We start from the raw sequence: 17,174 nt of genomic DNA, 5'->3' as shown, positions 1-17,174 counted from the left end.
TGGGTGGCTCAGTGGGTTAAGCATCTCCCTTGAGCTCAGGTCATGATTCCAGTGTCCTGGGATTGAGCCTCACATCAGGCTCCCTCTCAGCAGGAACCTGCTTCTCCCTCTCCTCCCCGCTCATTCTCTCTTCTCGCTCTCTCTTTCTCTCAAATAAATAAATAAAATTTTTAAAATAAAATAAGGATAACTGCAGTGAAATACACCAGATATTTTTAAATCCATAGATTTATAATAATGGTAAGACAGGTAACAAAACCTGGTTGGTCACTGATGAAACAAGCTCATCATTTTGAAAACTGATAAATAAAGAGAAAGTACCATTTCTGTATGAATTGTGTATTCACTGGCTAACCAAATGGTAGATAGGGGGAAGTTGCTGGACAAGTATTCCAGCTAATAAAATGAAAAAAATCATGTTAGAACTTCATCATTTTGCCCCTAGTAAATTACTCAGGCATTCATCACCAGTGACTGCTAATGACACACTAGAGAGACAACCAGAAATATTTTATGTCTATTCATGAAAGAACTCAACACCACCCAATGCAGTAATCTTGCCCAGAAGAATTGCACCTGAATCTCATGCAGCCTTTAGATCTAACCACCAACCTATAGGAAAAACATAGGACGGAGGAATATGTTAAGTAACAATGAGGATGCAATCAGCAAAATCTAGACTATAGGAAAATACTGGGCAAAAATGACCTCATCTCTTCGACAGATAAATTGAAAAGGGAGGGGTGGACTTAAGAATTTTATCTCTCGGGGCGCCTGGGTGACGCAGCGGTTCAGCGTCTGCCTTCGGCTCAGGGCGTGATCCCGGCGTTGTGGGATCGAGCCCCACATCAGGCTCCTCCGCTATGAGCCTGCTTCTTCCTCTCCCACTCCCCCTGCTTGTGTTCCCTCTCTCGCTGGCTGTCTCTATCTCTGTCAAATAAATAAATAATCTTTAAAAAAAAAAAAAGAATTTTATCTCTCAACAGTCATTTATTTAGATCAGAATTTAAATATATAGTTAAATGAAGGAAGGAAGGACACTTGAGACTCTTGGAAATTTGAACATTGGCTGGATGATGTTAAAAAATGTTCTTTTTAAGTTGAGATAATAGTACTGTTGTAATGTTATTTTTAAAAATATCTTATCTCTTCAGAATCCATATTGAATTATGTATGGATGAGATAATGGCTGAAATTTGCTTCACAGTATACAGGAATCAAGGGATATGAGGATTGGGATAAAGCTGAAACAAGAATGGCCATGAGTTGATAATTATTGAAGTACATGGGGATTGTAGGTAGACATTGGTATCATTTACAAATAATAATCTTTTTGTCCTTTTCTTTCAAATGTTTATCTCATTTTTTGTTTCTCTTTGCAATGATTAGTAGATTCTCCAGTACTACGGGGATTCCCTCAATGAAGAATTTTTCAAACAGCAGAGATTTAAACTCCTGATGAGTTATTTCATGACTTTGGGTGTTCTGCATAAAATGTCATTAGAAAACCATGCCAAAGTTTAAAGACTAGGTTAAAAGAAGTTTTTTCTAGTCCAAATTTTCTGTTATCAGGAATAGGTGTTAAATTTTACTTGACCTTTTTCCATCAGTTTTTTTCCCTCAAAATATAATTGTGTTGAGTGTATTTATATAGAGGTTCATATACTATTCTCTCTGCTTTTGTGTTTTTTGAAATCTTCCATATAATAAAAAATTAAAATGCAGTTGATCCTCTTTATTCATGGATTGTGTATTGGCAAATTCTCCTTGCTAAAATGTAGTTGTAACCCCAAAATCAATACTTGCAGCACTTTCACTGTCATTCACAGAAATGCCAGGCATGCACATGTGCGGAGAGGCAAGAAACTTGAGTCACCCAATGCACATGTTCCCAGCTGAGGTCAAACAGTGAAGCTCTGCCTTCTTGTATCAGCTCTGACAAACAAGTGTTCTTTCACAATCTATTTAATGCCACATTCTTCGCACTTGTATGCTTTTTGTTGGTGAAATGGCTGTTTACAATGGCCACCAAGCATAGAGTTAAAGTACTTTCTAGTGTTCCTAAGTGCAAGAAGGCTTACGCCTTGCAGAGAGAATACATGTGTTAGATAAGCTTCATTCAAGCATGACTTACAGTGCTGTTGGCCATGAGTTCAATGTTAATGAATCAACAATATATATTAAATAGTGTGCCTTCAAACAAAAACACCTACAAAACACCTGTGTATTGATGGACTGATGAAAATATTGTGACCAGAGGCTCACAGGAACTTAACCTTGTATTTCCCCTAGGAGCAATGGATCGATGTTTGCAAATTCATTGTTCCTGCTGACTTTATAGAACATAACTACTACAAATAACGAGAATCAACTCTTTGTAATTGTAATGATTTATACTAGTTGGATTTCTTAATGTTGAACCATTTTTGAATTCTTGGAATAAACTGAATTTGGCAAAGGTGTGGGTAGTATTCTTTTAGTATAGTACTAGGTTAAGGTTCACTGTTTTTTTTTCCTTGGAATTTTGCATTAATCTGGTTTTCATAATTTTTTTTGGAAAATCCTATGATTTTGTTTTTAAGTTTGTATATAAGTGTGTGTCTGTGTTTAAGCTGCAAGTTACCCAAGTAATACATTAATATCTTTACATGACTTTTTCAGAGAATACAGAAGTGATACTTTCTTTTTTCTTCTCTACATCTATCCTCTGCCTTAGCCTTTCTGTTCTTAATAATTTGTTCAGTGTCTTTCCAAAAATCTTTCTTTTTAAGGCACATTGCACGCATTCATATATACAGGTTTTTATTTGTTTCGTGTGACTTTTTTTTTACATAGATGATAGCATATTTTACATGTTACTCTGCAAGTTTTAAAATTTTCAATTAACAGTGTTTCTTGGAGATCTTTCCATGATACTAGTCACAGATCTACATAAGTCAGTATTTCTCCAGGGTAGATGTCTAGAAGTGAAATTGCTGGATTGAAGGGCATACATATACATATTTAAAATTTCACCAGATTATCCTCCAAAAAAACTGCTGTTAATACTCCCAAAAGTACGTGACAGTATCACTTTCTCTGTTTTGTTACCAGTAATAATCATCAGCACTTCTCAAAGTAGATTGTCTAAAGAAATAAATAAAATCTTATGGTTAGAATTTGCAAAACCCTGATTGCTGCTACTCCCTTCTTCCTTATATAGGAATAATTGCCAGTAAATATGACTGACTTGGAAGCATTCAGGTGCCTTAACTCCAAAAATAGTAACACACTGAAACTGGACTTGGGGGAAATAACCCATGCTGGCAATCTCAAGTACAGCAAAGCTCTGAAAAACCACGAATAAGGAAATGGAAGTGTCAAAATCATAGTGTCAGAAGTATGACAACTAGAATCCTGTTATGTCAAAAAAAAAAAAAAACAACTTTTAATATATTCTTAAGGGTAGTATTTCATACATTTTTAAAAAGTAAATCAGATTTCTTACTAGGTTTTTTATATTCTATCCCTAAAATCAAGTGGTGTATAGAGGAGCAAGAAGAAATTTTTAACTCTTAATGATACGCTTAAAATTCATTTCTTTAGATTGTGAAAGCTTATGATCTTACGCCTGCATAGTGAAAGAGTAATTGAAATATCTGTGACTCCTTTCAAATTTTATATATACTACATTGAAGCCAGAAAATACTTCTTCAATATTATTCTTTCTGAAAAGTTACTTACACTTCCAAAATAGCTAGTTTATTTTGGTTGTCAGATAGTTTAAAAGCTCAACTTATGTTCACGCAAGAATATTTCAGGGGAATAACAAATGGAAAGTGCTTTAAAACATTTGGGTCTTTGCTGTTTTATTTGGTAATGAATTAACATAAATGATAAAGGAAAATGTTAATGTTGGGTATTAGGAAGTTAAGGTACATTATCTAAATAATGAATTCAGGAGGTTGGCAAGCTAAAAGACAGTAGGAGGAGATGAAAATGTAAGATTGCCTCACAACTTGGATAACGTAGTTCTCCCACAAAAGCCCACTTTATTACTGAGCTATCACCATAATGGAGTTGAGGGTGAGCCTTTTTGTCCTGACTACGACCATGTTTGTACCAGGTGCTATAAAAAGTATCAAACTTAACATTTTTCTAAAACAGGACTCTTGTGTAAACTTAAGAAATAAACTGCCTCTTCTAAAAACTTAACCAAAATGCAACACAAATTCTTAACTGTTAAGGAGCTCAATTTAAAATATCTATAAGTAGCAAATTATTCAGCTTTTTCGAACATTGACTTTATGTTCCTTTCTATAAACTCTCTCCCAGTTGGCGGGTTCCAAGAAGAAAGACAAGTAATATTTAGCAGTTGATTAGTCTGTCTTATAACGTTCCAATACTAACTTACACAGAGTGAGAAATTACGTATTTGCTTCTTAGAATAAAAGGTAATATATGGATCTAGTAAAAATTAAAATTCCAAAAGTGCAAAAAGATATAAAAGGAAAGGGCGCCTTGGTGGCTCAGTGAGTTAAGCATCTGCCTTCACCTCGGATCGTAGTCTTGGGGTCCTAGGATCAAGTCCCACATCGGGCCCCCTCTGCTCTTCCCCCAGTTCAGGCATGCGCTCTCACTCTCGCGTGTGCACGCTCGCTCTCTCTCTCTCGCAAAAATAAATTTAAAAATCTTAAAAAAAAAAAAAAGATATAAAAGGAAAATAGAAGTCTCACCGTTGTAGCTTCTCCATCTCATCACAGTCTCTTCCCCCCAAAATAACCACTGTTATTTCTTGTGTATCCTTCCAGGGAAAAAATGCATTTACAAGCATGGGTATATTCTTTGTTTTTTTAAAGTACATAAAAGGGATGGCAGTTCACATGGTGCTCCCTGTTAACACTCGCCAGTGTCTATGAGAGTGCCTTGCAAAACGCGAAACAAAGCAGGTCATGCAGTGCAGTTTATCTCCAACCAGAGCCAAGGAAGGACTAACAGCCAAGAACTTGGTCTCGAAAGTACTTGATAAAAGTAGTCTGAGTGGACAGGTCTACTTACCAGGAAACCAGTACTGGATTTTTGTGGGGTTTTTTGAGTCTTTTAAAAATCTTTTTGAACGGACCATCAAGGTTCTAGTATTTGAAAGTGCTTTGAACACCAGAAACCTGGGAACCGTAGCATAAAAGTCACGTGTAGGTCATTCTACTAGTAAAGACTGCTTAAATATGAAGTAAGTGATAATAGAGTTTCAGTGCTTTTATAGAAATAATACTACTATGAACATCTTTGTAACTGTGACTCTCTCCATACTCAATTTCCTTAACATACATTTTTTTTTAAAGATTATTTATTAAAGAGAGAGATCGTGAGTGGGGAGGCGAAGAGGGGCAGAGGGGGAGGGAGAAGCAGACTCCCCACTGAGTAGGGAGCCAGATGTGGGGCTCCATCCCAGGACCCCAGGATCATGACCTAAGCCCAAGGCAGACACTTAACCAACTGAACCACCCAGGCGCCTGCTTAACATACATTCTAAGAAATACATTTCTTGAAGCAAAGAGAACAATTTTAAGCCTTTTAATGCCCATTGTCGAATGATTCTCTGAAAGCCTTGCCATCAGCAACTTATGAAGGAACGGTTTTCATTTAATTCTCTCAAGCATTAGATAACATTACATATTTTTAAATCTCTGCTAATTTGAGAGGTAAATTATGGTCATCATTGTTTGCTTCAACTTGAATTACCTTCATTTCATTTTTTTCCTTATATTTATCTACTTAGGTTTTTTCTTTTTCTTTAAAATGATTTGTTCTAGTTTATTGCCCATTTACCTACTGGAATCTCAATGTCTTTTACTTCTAAATCTTTATGATCTCTGTATTAAAGATATTAACACAGATAGGTTATAAGTCATTCAGCAAATAATTTTTCCCAGTGTTTCAGTTTTTTATATATAGATATTCTGTAGCTTTTAAACTTCGAAAGATCTCCCTACTCTTTTGTACAGTTTAATATTAAGTTTCATTTTTTACTGTTTTTTATTTTTGGGTTTGTTATTTTTTTTTTAATTTCCTGAATTCTATCTAGAATTAGAATTTCTTTTCTCTAATAGGGTCTATTTTGAGTTTATTTTTCTGTTCCATTGATCTGGATGTTTTTGTGCTGATACATTTTTACTTTTAGGTTTATATACTATCTCATGGTGCTGGTTTTACTACATCCTCTCCCTTCCATCTGTTTCCTTTTTTAAAAAATAAAAGGTTTAATATTTAGAATTACATACAATAAACACATTAAGCATTAAAAGAGAACAGTGAACAATCTTCACTCCACCCATTACCACTGATTTCTTGATTTGTTTTCCCTAGCAGTGAGGTCAAATCTTAGGGAGTACATTGGCTTCTATATTTAGCCTCCTAGAACTTTCCAGGTTTTACATACTATTTGTGTTGAATCTTGAAGATGGCCAAGATTTCCTTTCAACCCTTACGTTTCTTCTATACCTACCCCCCTGATTGTCTTATTCTCTTAAAAAGTATTTTTTCTGGTTAGAAAAATAGTACATGCTTATTGTAGAATGTTCAGAAAAAAACCAAAAATACGAAGAACAGCATAATTTCCTATAAGTTCACATCCGTTAGTAGCCACATTGTGGGTTTTTTTTTTCCTATCCAATCAATTTCGTATTTTGGTGAGTTTTTTTCTCTTCACAGTCAATTTTAATATACTTAGACAAACAAAATTGGGATTATACTATATGGTTTTATCACTTTCTCTACATAATAGTCTATCATGATTGTCTATCAAATATTTACTTTGTGTTTCCAGCACCTGGCATGGTTGTTGCACATTGTAATCCAAATGTGAAATAGGAATGGTAATCAATCAAATAAGTAGCCAGTGGCAGTGGTGCTATTGATAATAATTAGGAGCACCTGGGTGGCTCAGTCAGTTAAGCATCTGCCTTCGGCTCAGGTCATGATCCCGGGGTCCTGGGATCGAGTCCCGCATCAGGTTCCCTGCTCAGCGGGGAGTCCGCTTCTCCCTCTCCCTTTAAAAAAAAAAAAAAAGAAAAAAAGATAATTAACATTAATTAATAACATTAATTCATACTTAACATTAGTTAAGTGTGTCACAACTCAAAATATATTACCTGTATAATCCTCAAGATTATAGGAGAAAACCCCAAGAGTAACATACTTATATGTTCTCCATTTTGAAGATGAAGACTGAAGCATAAAGTAGTTTAATAATTTTCCCTCAGGCCCCTTCCCAGGAAGTGATAGGATAGGATCCTAGGTCTTTGGATTTCAAAGCTTTTACTCTTTAGCGACCCTTACACTAAGTGTTACCCCCTAGTGCTGACCCAGAGACATTTTCATGTGCTAAGTCTTTTTGTAAGTCCTGGAGAGCTCCATTCTCTGTCAAGGTCTTTTGTGTAGCACTGGAGTTCATCGCAGCATGGCTTTGTAGTGCAGCTAGGTCTGTGCTGCCTATCTGCACTATTAGAGCAGCTAAAATACTTACTAAATTACATTCCCTTCCATTGCACAAAAACATGCTGTTAAAGGTTTCTCAAATATTCTGTGGTTTCTGTCGTTCCCAGGGTAATGTCATTTTGATCCATCTGCAGATTTCTCCATGGTAACAGTCTTTATCCATTCAGTATCTTAAAATCCCCTTGAATGTGTTTAGTATATGTAACTTTCTTTTTAAGATTTTACTTTATGACTGGATCATACTCCAAAGGAAAGGGAAAATAAGTGTATATTTCGTGGTTAAAAATATGTCAGTCATACATCACTCCGAAGTCCATAGATTATTTCTGTGTTGGCACTTTGTTTGCAACATTTTTTTTTTAGACTCATGATTGTGGTCTGCTTTGTGTTTCAAAATACTGTATGTTGAAAGTAATGACTATAAGTCTGCTTGCATTTTTGCTTTTTTTTTTTGCAAGTATTTTAAAAACTGAAATCTTTTGGTGTTTTATAAAACAATCTGATGAGAAAAGTGATCTTGAAAAGGTTTAACTTGTTTTATGAGGAAGTAATTTCCCAAAACTTGATCAGAGACTTAAAAAGAATTTGCTTTGGAGGAAAAGAATGTCACAAGGATAAATAGTCACTGAATCTGTTATGAATAATATTTTTGAAAAGGTTAAGAATAGGGAATGGCAGTTCCTTATGAAAGGAGGGGAGATCGTGGGGGGCTCTTAGAGGCCCAGAATATGTAAAAATAAAACTGGTCATAGAGGAGAATGACAATGATTTTTTATAGACAAAGTAAGTTATTTGGAGCAGCACCTGAGTGGCTCAGTTGGTTAAGCGTCTGCCTTCGGCTCAGGCCATGATCCCAGGGCCCTGGGATCAATCCCCCTGTCACCCTCCCTGCTCAGCAGGAGGGTCTGCTTCTCCTTCTACCTCTGCAGCTCCCCCAGCTTGTGCTCTCTCACTTGCTCTCTCATTTGCTCTCTCTCAAATAAATAAATAAAATCTTTTAAAAAAAAAAAAAGTAAGGGATGCATGGGTGGCTCAGTTGTTAAGCGTCTGCCTTCGACTCAGGGCATGATCCTAGTGTTCTGGGATTGAGCCCCACATCAGGCTTCTCCGCTGGGAGCCTGCTTCTTCCTCTCCCACTCCCCCTGCTTGTGTTTCCTCTCTCGCTGGCTGTCTCTCTCTCTGTCAAATAAATAAATAAAATCTTAAAAAAAAAAAAGTAAGGTATTTGGGGTAAAGAGGAAAATGCAGAACTCTTACAAAGGATGAAGGATGAGGAATATGATAAAGGAAAACAGGAAAATAAAACATGGTAGAAACTAGCCTGTCATTCTAAGTGCTCTTTAAAATATACTTTGGTAGGAAGTAAAATGGACTACCTGCACAGAATGCCTGTATTCTTGATACAAAGCACTTTATTAACACTTCTGTGGTTATCATTGAAGATCCCATAGTGGTTAGCACAGTGCCTTTGCCTGTAGAATACACTTGTTATTCAATGAATGTTGAAAGTGATCTGAAGTTACTTGAAATTTGTTTAATCAATGCAATGACAAAATAATTTTCTGATTAATAATATTTTTCTGAAATTGGTGATTTGCCTTTGTTCTCATAACAAACATGTTAAAAGCACTTTTGTTACTCATAGTGCAAACTTGGGTTTCTTTAAAGCTAGTCAACAGTATGAGGATTTGGGCCATGGAAGCTGGATACACATATGTACGTGCCTAATGAGTATAGTCAATTTTGGCTCAATTTTAAAGTAGAGAAACATTTTTCTTTATAAAACCTGAAGTAGCATGTCCTTAATACACTTGTGTTCTTTCTGTCTTATTCAGGGAAGCAGTGTTTCTTAGTCCTACGTCAGCAGCAGTTTAATGTCCAGGCGCTCGTGGCAGTGGGAGACCATGCAAGCAAGCAGATGGTTAAATTTGCTGCCAAGTAAGTAAGCAATTATATCCTGTTGTCAGAATAAACAATGGTGGGAACCAAGACTCCCGGGGGTTTGGACCATTTTCATACATTAACATCAATGCTTCGTTTGTTTAAAAATGTAGTTATTTAAATTGTCAGTTCAGTATTGCTGAATACATTAAACTTACAAAAGAGAAAATATGGAGCACAGGCTTGAAATTCATTTGGAACTGCTGAAGCAGCACTCTCTACAGACAAGTCACATTTACTTTCAAGTAGAGTAACAAAAAGCCTGGCAGCCTCAACATAGCAAAGCAACTTTATTTTGTTGTGTTTGTTGAGCTTCAGTTCCTACCTCCCCCCCTCACCGCAGTTTGAGATTTGCATATTAAGCAACAAGTTTTCTAACTGAAAAATAAAAGCACATAAAATAAGAGTGTCGTTTTGCAAATGATTCCCTCCTAAAGGAAGTAAAACAAATGTCATAACATTTTATAGCTTTTAACTTTGACATCAAAAGGGTTAAAGAAAAGTAAAATCAACCCACCCCCCCCAACAAGTCTTGCTGTTCCTGTAGAAATGCTTAGTTTTGTTAAGTTTGCAAGAGGCAGGATATAGAGGTAGTGTAGTGCTTATGCATAACGTGGTAATGTGGATAGTTGTGTTTGTGTGTTTTTCTCAATTTAATCAAAATTTTATTTCCATGATAATGATCAAAGAAGATTTGGAAAAATGGATGATCTTTATATTTTAAGTAATAGCGTACTTCATAGGCATGAATGTTTCTTAAAAGAAATTAAATCTAGGATAAATGTTATATTTTTCTCTTGATTTTTATCTCTGTTCTTTAGAAGTATACTTTCAAAGATGAGTGAGTATAGATAGAATTATCAATTTTAGAACTAGAAGGGAACTAAAAAACGATCTAAATTAACAATTTATATTTGGGCCCTCCCCGACTCCCTTAGTGTTTTACGTGTAGTGGACGCTCAGTAACTGGTATGGGTTTAGAGATTTATTTATCAAATTTAGTTTTATTATATCACAGCAGTATCTTGTACCCTGGTTTAAAAACTCCAGTGCCGTTAATTGCATCAGGTCACTGATGAACTCAGTAGTATTTGTATTACTGGTACATAGTCCCACCTCACCTTATCTCCCAGTCCTGCTACCCGGACACTTCTATCTCTTCTGTCTGTATCTTTTGGTGAGTAGGTTTGCTGTTTTTATCTCATGGTCTACGAGGGTGTGTGCTTGTGGGGTGCATTGTCAGCTAGCCTTTTAAGGTCAGTCCTGTGAAGTGGGACATAAATGAGCTTGGTCCCTAGAAATAAACTTTCCACACAGAGCCTTCTATAAATAGGGCCCCTGGAAACTGTAGACATGTATGCTAAATTATATTTAATACACTGAAAAATACTGGGAAAAAGTCAATTTCAAATCAACAAATAATCTTTATGGCTTTTGTCTTTTACGTATTAAATTGTTCTGAAAACTAATATATGAAGCTGACAGTTTTATTTAGAATGTGTGTTTCCATTAAATTGCCTTACAACCTTAGTGTTACATTCCTAAAGAAAATATTCTAGTCTAAAAATCTTTTGAAATTCCCACTTACCCTTAATATTTACTAAGAGATATCCTACTGACAAAAGGACAGTGAATTCATTTGATGACTTTAGAAGTAAAGTAGTCCACCAATAGTTACTTCTTCTTATTTTGGATCTTCTCAAACTTCTGCGACTTGACTAACAGCAATTGACCCTATCAGAGGTCAACCAAAGCTTACTAGCTGGCCTAGCTACTTGAAAATGGTCTCCCAAATAGAATTTAGTTCATTAATGTCCTCATAATACATAAATTAAAGAAATACATAATACATAAATTAAAGTTACACAATACTGCAAAATCCTTAAGTTCGCAAAATTATTTTTGAGAGTAAAGTCTTCTTTTTGTCTCTCCAAATGAGTTTTCTAAGGCTTTTGGCCTTTTTTTTCCCTCTCTCTCTCTTTTTAGTGTTGTTCTTTGTAATTTCTGTCACATGTTAGTTGGGTTAGAACAAAATAGTCCTATATCGTATAAACTTAATATTTATTGGGAGATGCAAGCTCTTTTTGCTCTTCCTTAAGTCTATATTTGCCAGAAGTTTATTTTCAAGTGGTATTTTTATCTAAAATCTTTAATGGCTTCCTATTTCCATATAAACGATATAATATAAGTGTGATCTTTCTCTTAGACAAGGCAAGAATTTAGTTAAGTTAGTCTGGATTTCATATTCTTGAAGTGTAGAACTCAAGATCTAGATGTAATTCAGCTTAACAATTAAATTGTGACTTGGATTTTTTTTTAAGCAAAGAACATGTATCTATTTTTAGCCTCCCTCCCCCCAAAAATGGACTTTATATAATTAGTAATGTGTGGGAAAAGATGGTTTCATAATAGAACTGTTGCAAATTATAAAGCCTTTGGTTATATACAAGTGAATGACGCCAATTTTATACAATAGGCTTAACATGTGGTACTTAGGTTAATTATTTAACTTTTGGCACTACTCATACGTTAAAGTATCTATCCTGAGTAATTAAGAGTAAATGTGTTAATAACTTTGCTACCTTGTGAAAGAGGAAAATTTTCATGACTAAGACTGTGGCAAAAAATGATGTTTTTTTTTAAATTGAAGTATGGTTGACGCACAATGTTACATTAGTTTCAGGTGTACAACATGGTGATTCAGGAACTCTATGCATTGTACTATGCTCACCACCAAGTGTAGCTATCATCTGTCACCATAGGATGCTATTACAATGCCACTGACTATTCCTTATGCTGTACCTTTCATTTCTGTGACTTATTCATTTCATAACGAAGCCTGTATCTCCTACTCCCCTTCACCTTTTTTTGCGCATCCTCCCATTTCCCCTCCCCTTGGCAACTACCAGTTCTTTGTATTTATGGGTCTATTTCTGCTTCTTTTCTTTATTTGCTCATTTGTTTTGTTTTTTAGATTCCATATATAAGTGAAATTGTATGGTGTTTGTCTTTGTCTGACTTATATCACCTAACATAATACCCCTCTAGGTCTGTCCACGTAAAAATGATGAGTTTTTAGTTTTTGTGGTTGGTTGGTAATTTTTTTAGGAACAGTCAGCTTGTCTTTTTTATGTGACTCTACACTGTACTTCTCAGGTAGTACTGAAATCTTGATCTTTCTTGGTAATAGAAGTCTAAGGCACATGTCGTTTCTGACAGAAAGCTAGTAGTAGATGATCTTAAATTCAAAGTGGGAATTTTTAAAGAAGAAAAACAAGAACAGAAAAATTTTACTTTGAAAATAACCTATTCTTTTCATGAATAATAATAAATCAAGTGAGGTTATAATATGAATTCTAAAGAACTCTTAGAACTTTTTTAGGAAAAAATTGTGTTGTTTTTTTTCATCTCTCAAAATCCTTTTCCTAAAAATTATCTTTATATAAACTATTTTATTTAAAATGTATGTTCATGGGCTCCAGTGTGAAAACAAAGATTAAGGTAGCTGTCGTGCATTTATCTTTAAAGTCACTTGCTCTGGCAGTGCTGTCTGGTGAGCTGGCATTTCTGTAAAACAAGAACTAAGGTGTGAGGTTATCGTTAAATCATAAATAACATTAGAAAGAAATTACTCTATTTGACATTAACAGATGAAAAGTAAGAATTTTTATAACTTGCTGTGGTCAGTTATACTCACATATTATTGTTACACGGTACTGCAAAATCCTTAAGTTCGCATGGACTTTTCTGTATTCTTAAGCATGAAGAATAATTTTTGATATGGCACTAGAATGAAAATAATCATCGTTATTTTCTAGAATTATTTTTGCGAGTAAAGTCTTCTTTTTGTCTCTCCAAATGAGTTTTCTAAGGCATTTGGCTTCTTTTTTTTTTCTTCTCTCTCTCTTTAGTGTTGTTCTCTGTAATTTCTGTCACATGTTAGTTGGGTTAGAACAAAATAGTCCTATCTCGTATAAACTTAGTATTTATTGAGAGATACAAGCTCTTTTTGCTCTTCCTTAAGTCTATATTTGCCAGAAGTTTATTTTCAAGTGGTTTTTTTAATCTAAAATCTTTAATGGCTTCCTATTTCCAACCATGTGCAATATTAATTCTGCCTGCTGATTCCCTCACCACAATGTTATTTCCCACTACTTTACCATATATGTCTTCATATTGGGCAGATTCTCTGTGTCTGCAATGACCTCTCTTCCTCTTATTTTAAAAGTTTTGCTTTTATTCATTGAATCCTCATTCTTTGTCGCTTAGCTTAAGCCTATGTCTTTGATGATCCTCAGTCATTGGTTTCTCTTTTCATTTCTTTGGGGTCCATAGATATGTTCTTAGGAGGCTGGAAGTTTTTTATGTTTTTTTTAAATTTAGCATACATTTTGATGATTACCTTAAAGTTAATATATAAGGGTATTTTTCCATGTCATTTTAAAGGCTATCTTACAACAGAAAACTGCTATGTGAATTCAGTACTTTTCATATAGCATTTACTGTCGTATTTACAGTTGCGTTCATGCCAGCTGAAACTAGACGATATCCATGTTCCGTACTAATGATGATTTCACCGTAGTTTGAATAGCAACACATGCTAAGAACAAGTTGGATTACTAGGTGGTACTTAATAGTTAAGAGGCATCCTGAACTTTTAAAATCTGTGCTGTTCCAGCAGATTTATTGAATCCTATTTTTGTCTATAGAGGGGCAGCAGATCACTAATAATATAATAGTTCCCATGCAAGGAAAAATGATTCTATTTCCAGTTCTAGTACTTATCAGATTAGATACCTATTTGAGTCAAATTTCAATTAACAATGCTTCATTATTAACTTTCTTATGAACAAGATAGGTTTATATAATTATCAACTGGTACTTTCTTTAAATTGTCATTCTTGGATTGCTGTTTGCGGTATTTGGGTTAATTATGGGGCCTAATTGTCCTAAATCAACCTCAGACTTAACGTTTTATATAATTGTGAGCAGACATTCTTCACATTACTGGTAATAAAGTAAAAATACAGAAACAGATTAAATATAGAACTGGATCTGAGACTTTAACTTTATACATTAAACCAAATGTCAGCAGTTTAGTTTTAACAAACTTTAATATTGCTATTTGAATTTTGTTATTTTTAATACTTGCTTTCATTTTCCCTTAAAATTCATTTTGACTTAAAGTTAAGGGCTAATATAGACAGAAAGTACATTAGTGGTTGCTTAGGACTAGGGGAAGAATGAGGGGATAAGAGAGTGAAAGCTAAAGGGTACAGAATTTCTATTTATGGTGATGAAAATGTTCTAAAATTGTGGTTGCATGTATCTGTAAATATACTAAAAAACCATTGAACTGTACACTTTGAGAAATTGTATGGTGTGTGAATGCTATCTCAAATTGTCACAAAAATATAAATTTTTAAAATGGGAAAAAAAAAGTTAAGGGCTATACGCTGTGGAAAACAGTATGGAGGTTCCTCAAAAAGTTGAAAATAGAACTACCCTATAATCCAGCAATCGCACTACTAGGTATTTACCCAAAGAATACAAAAATACTAATTCAGAGAGATACATATGCCCCGATATTTATAGCAGCATTATCTACAATAGCCAAATTATGGAAAAAGCCTAAGTGTCCATCAATTGATGAATGGATAAAGAAAATGTAGGAGATATATATGTATATGTATATAAAATATGTGTATTATATATACATATACATCCAATGGAATATTACTCAGCCATAAAAAAGAATGAAATCTTGTCATTTGCAACAACATGGGTGGAGCTAGAGAGTATTTTGCTGATCAAAATAAATCAGAGAAAGACAAATATGATTTCACTCATTTGTGGAATTTAAGAAACAAAACAAACGAGCAAAGGGGAAAAAAGAGAGGAGGGGCAAACCAAGAAAACAGACTCTTACCTATAGAAAACAAACTGATGGTTACCAGAGAGGAGGCAGGTGAGGGGGATGAATGAAGTAGGTGATGGGGGATTAAGGAGTATATTTGTGATGAGCATTGGTTGATGTATGGAAATGTTGAATCACTATATTGTACACCTGAAACTAATATTACACTATATGCTAACTAACTGGAATTTAAACTAAAACTCTAAAACAAAATAGAATAAAGTTAAGGGCTATAAGCATGTGGATTCATACTACTTTTATATTTGTAGGTATATAAGTAACATGATAAAATCCGGTTAAAGTGGTCCCTGACATTATTTTATACCATTAAAGAGAGTCCCTGTAGTAGTTTGAGAACCAGTGGTCTGTGCCATATTGAGTAGTGCTTAATTTTTTACCAAGTTTATTTTGAACTCATTATTGGAGTTTTGGTGAAGACAAATGAGTTCACAAAATAAGTCATCTTAGAACTACTAGCATAATTTAAACTATTAATTTTTACAAAGCACCTCTGTGTAGCTGGGTATAATAATAGAAGGCCAGAGAGCCCAGAAACTTGGCTCCCCACTAACTAGCCATGTAACTTCATAAGTTGTTTACCATATGCAGGTCTTACTTCATTCTTTACAGCTAAGACCCTTCTTTAATAATAAACATCTTCATTTCCACTTGCCTGGGAAATATAAAAGTCTGAGATTGAGTGTGGTAGTACTGATTCACTGTAATTGAAGTTATTTGACCTATAAACCAACTTATGCCTACCTTAGAATTGGAATACAGGGTGCCTGGGTGGCTCAGCTGGTTAAGCATCTGCCTTTGCTCAGGTCATGATCCTGGGGTCTGAGGATCGAGTCCCACATAGGGTTCCCTGCTCTGCGGGGAGCCTGCTTCTCCCTCTGCCACTCTCTCTCAGGAATAAATAAATAAAATCTTAAAAAAAAAAAAAAGAATTGGAATACAGAGGGGTGCCTGGGTGACTCAGTGGGTTAAGCATCCAACTTTTGATCTCAGCTCAGGTCTCCATCTCAGGATCCAGAGTTCAAGCCCCATGCTGGGCTCCATGCTGGTCATAGAGACTACATTAAAAAGAAAAAAAAGAATTGGAATACAGATTTTTATTATGAAAAGGTGGTTTATTATTTTTAAAACAACTTACATAATTTATGCTTTTTGGATGCTATTTTGATTTAACTGGCAAATATGTGGTTTCTTATGTTTGGGAATTTTCAATTCTTTGCCTCAATGAATTGTATATTTAATTTACATCATTGATGCACTTTATGTTGGTGCATTACTTGAAAAACTAGTGTGTAGCAACTTTATAGTCTATCCTTTTTTTTAAACTAATCTTTTATTACACCTTTCCCAAGATTTACAAATTATTCATTTGAATATGGGTGGTTATGTAGATCTGTGGGCCACACTTCTCATTGAGTCTGGTAAGATTCAACAAATTATTTTTGACAACCAGAAGGCTAACAGATTTGCTGTTTTTACTATAAACTTTTAATACTCAAGTTTCTAGAAGTGTTAAAATTTTAATAGTTTTTGTTGATATTAGTTTATGTAAATATGCAAAAAAGAAAAGCTTAAAATTACATCTTTTTCACCATTATTGATTTTGGGGGGGGAGTGGAAGGTAGATACAAATAAAATGGGAATGGTTTTGAAAAATACAAGCTGATGACTACCTAAAATTGTAGTTGTCATCACCTGGCTTTCATCCAACTCCCAGGTTTATCCCTACTATTAACAAGTGACAATCAGCGTATATTCATGTATAGGATTTCTTAACATATTCTAGGCCTTTACTGTAACAGGCTAGTTTGGTAGAAGCACT

The 17,174-nt window shown here is 34.7% G+C and overlaps 1 protein-coding gene across 1 annotated transcript in view; it reads left to right on the top strand.

Annotated features, from left to right (window-relative positions):
• DARS1 (aspartyl-tRNA synthetase 1) overlaps positions 1-17,174 on the top strand; it is a 59,074-nt gene that overhangs the window by 7,590 nt on the left and 34,310 nt on the right. The window contains 1 exon segment of the mRNA XM_034654490.1: positions 9,312-9,414. Coding sequence (XP_034510381.1) covers positions 9,312-9,414 — 103 coding nt within the window.

The sequence above is a fragment of the Ailuropoda melanoleuca genome, chromosome 2 (assembly GCF_002007445.2).
Source record: "Ailuropoda melanoleuca isolate Jingjing chromosome 2, ASM200744v2, whole genome shotgun sequence".
Classification (NCBI taxonomy): domain Eukaryota; kingdom Metazoa; phylum Chordata; class Mammalia; order Carnivora; family Ursidae; genus Ailuropoda; species Ailuropoda melanoleuca.
Note: the sequence above shows the minus strand (reverse complement) of the source record. Positions and strands in the feature narration are given on the sequence as shown.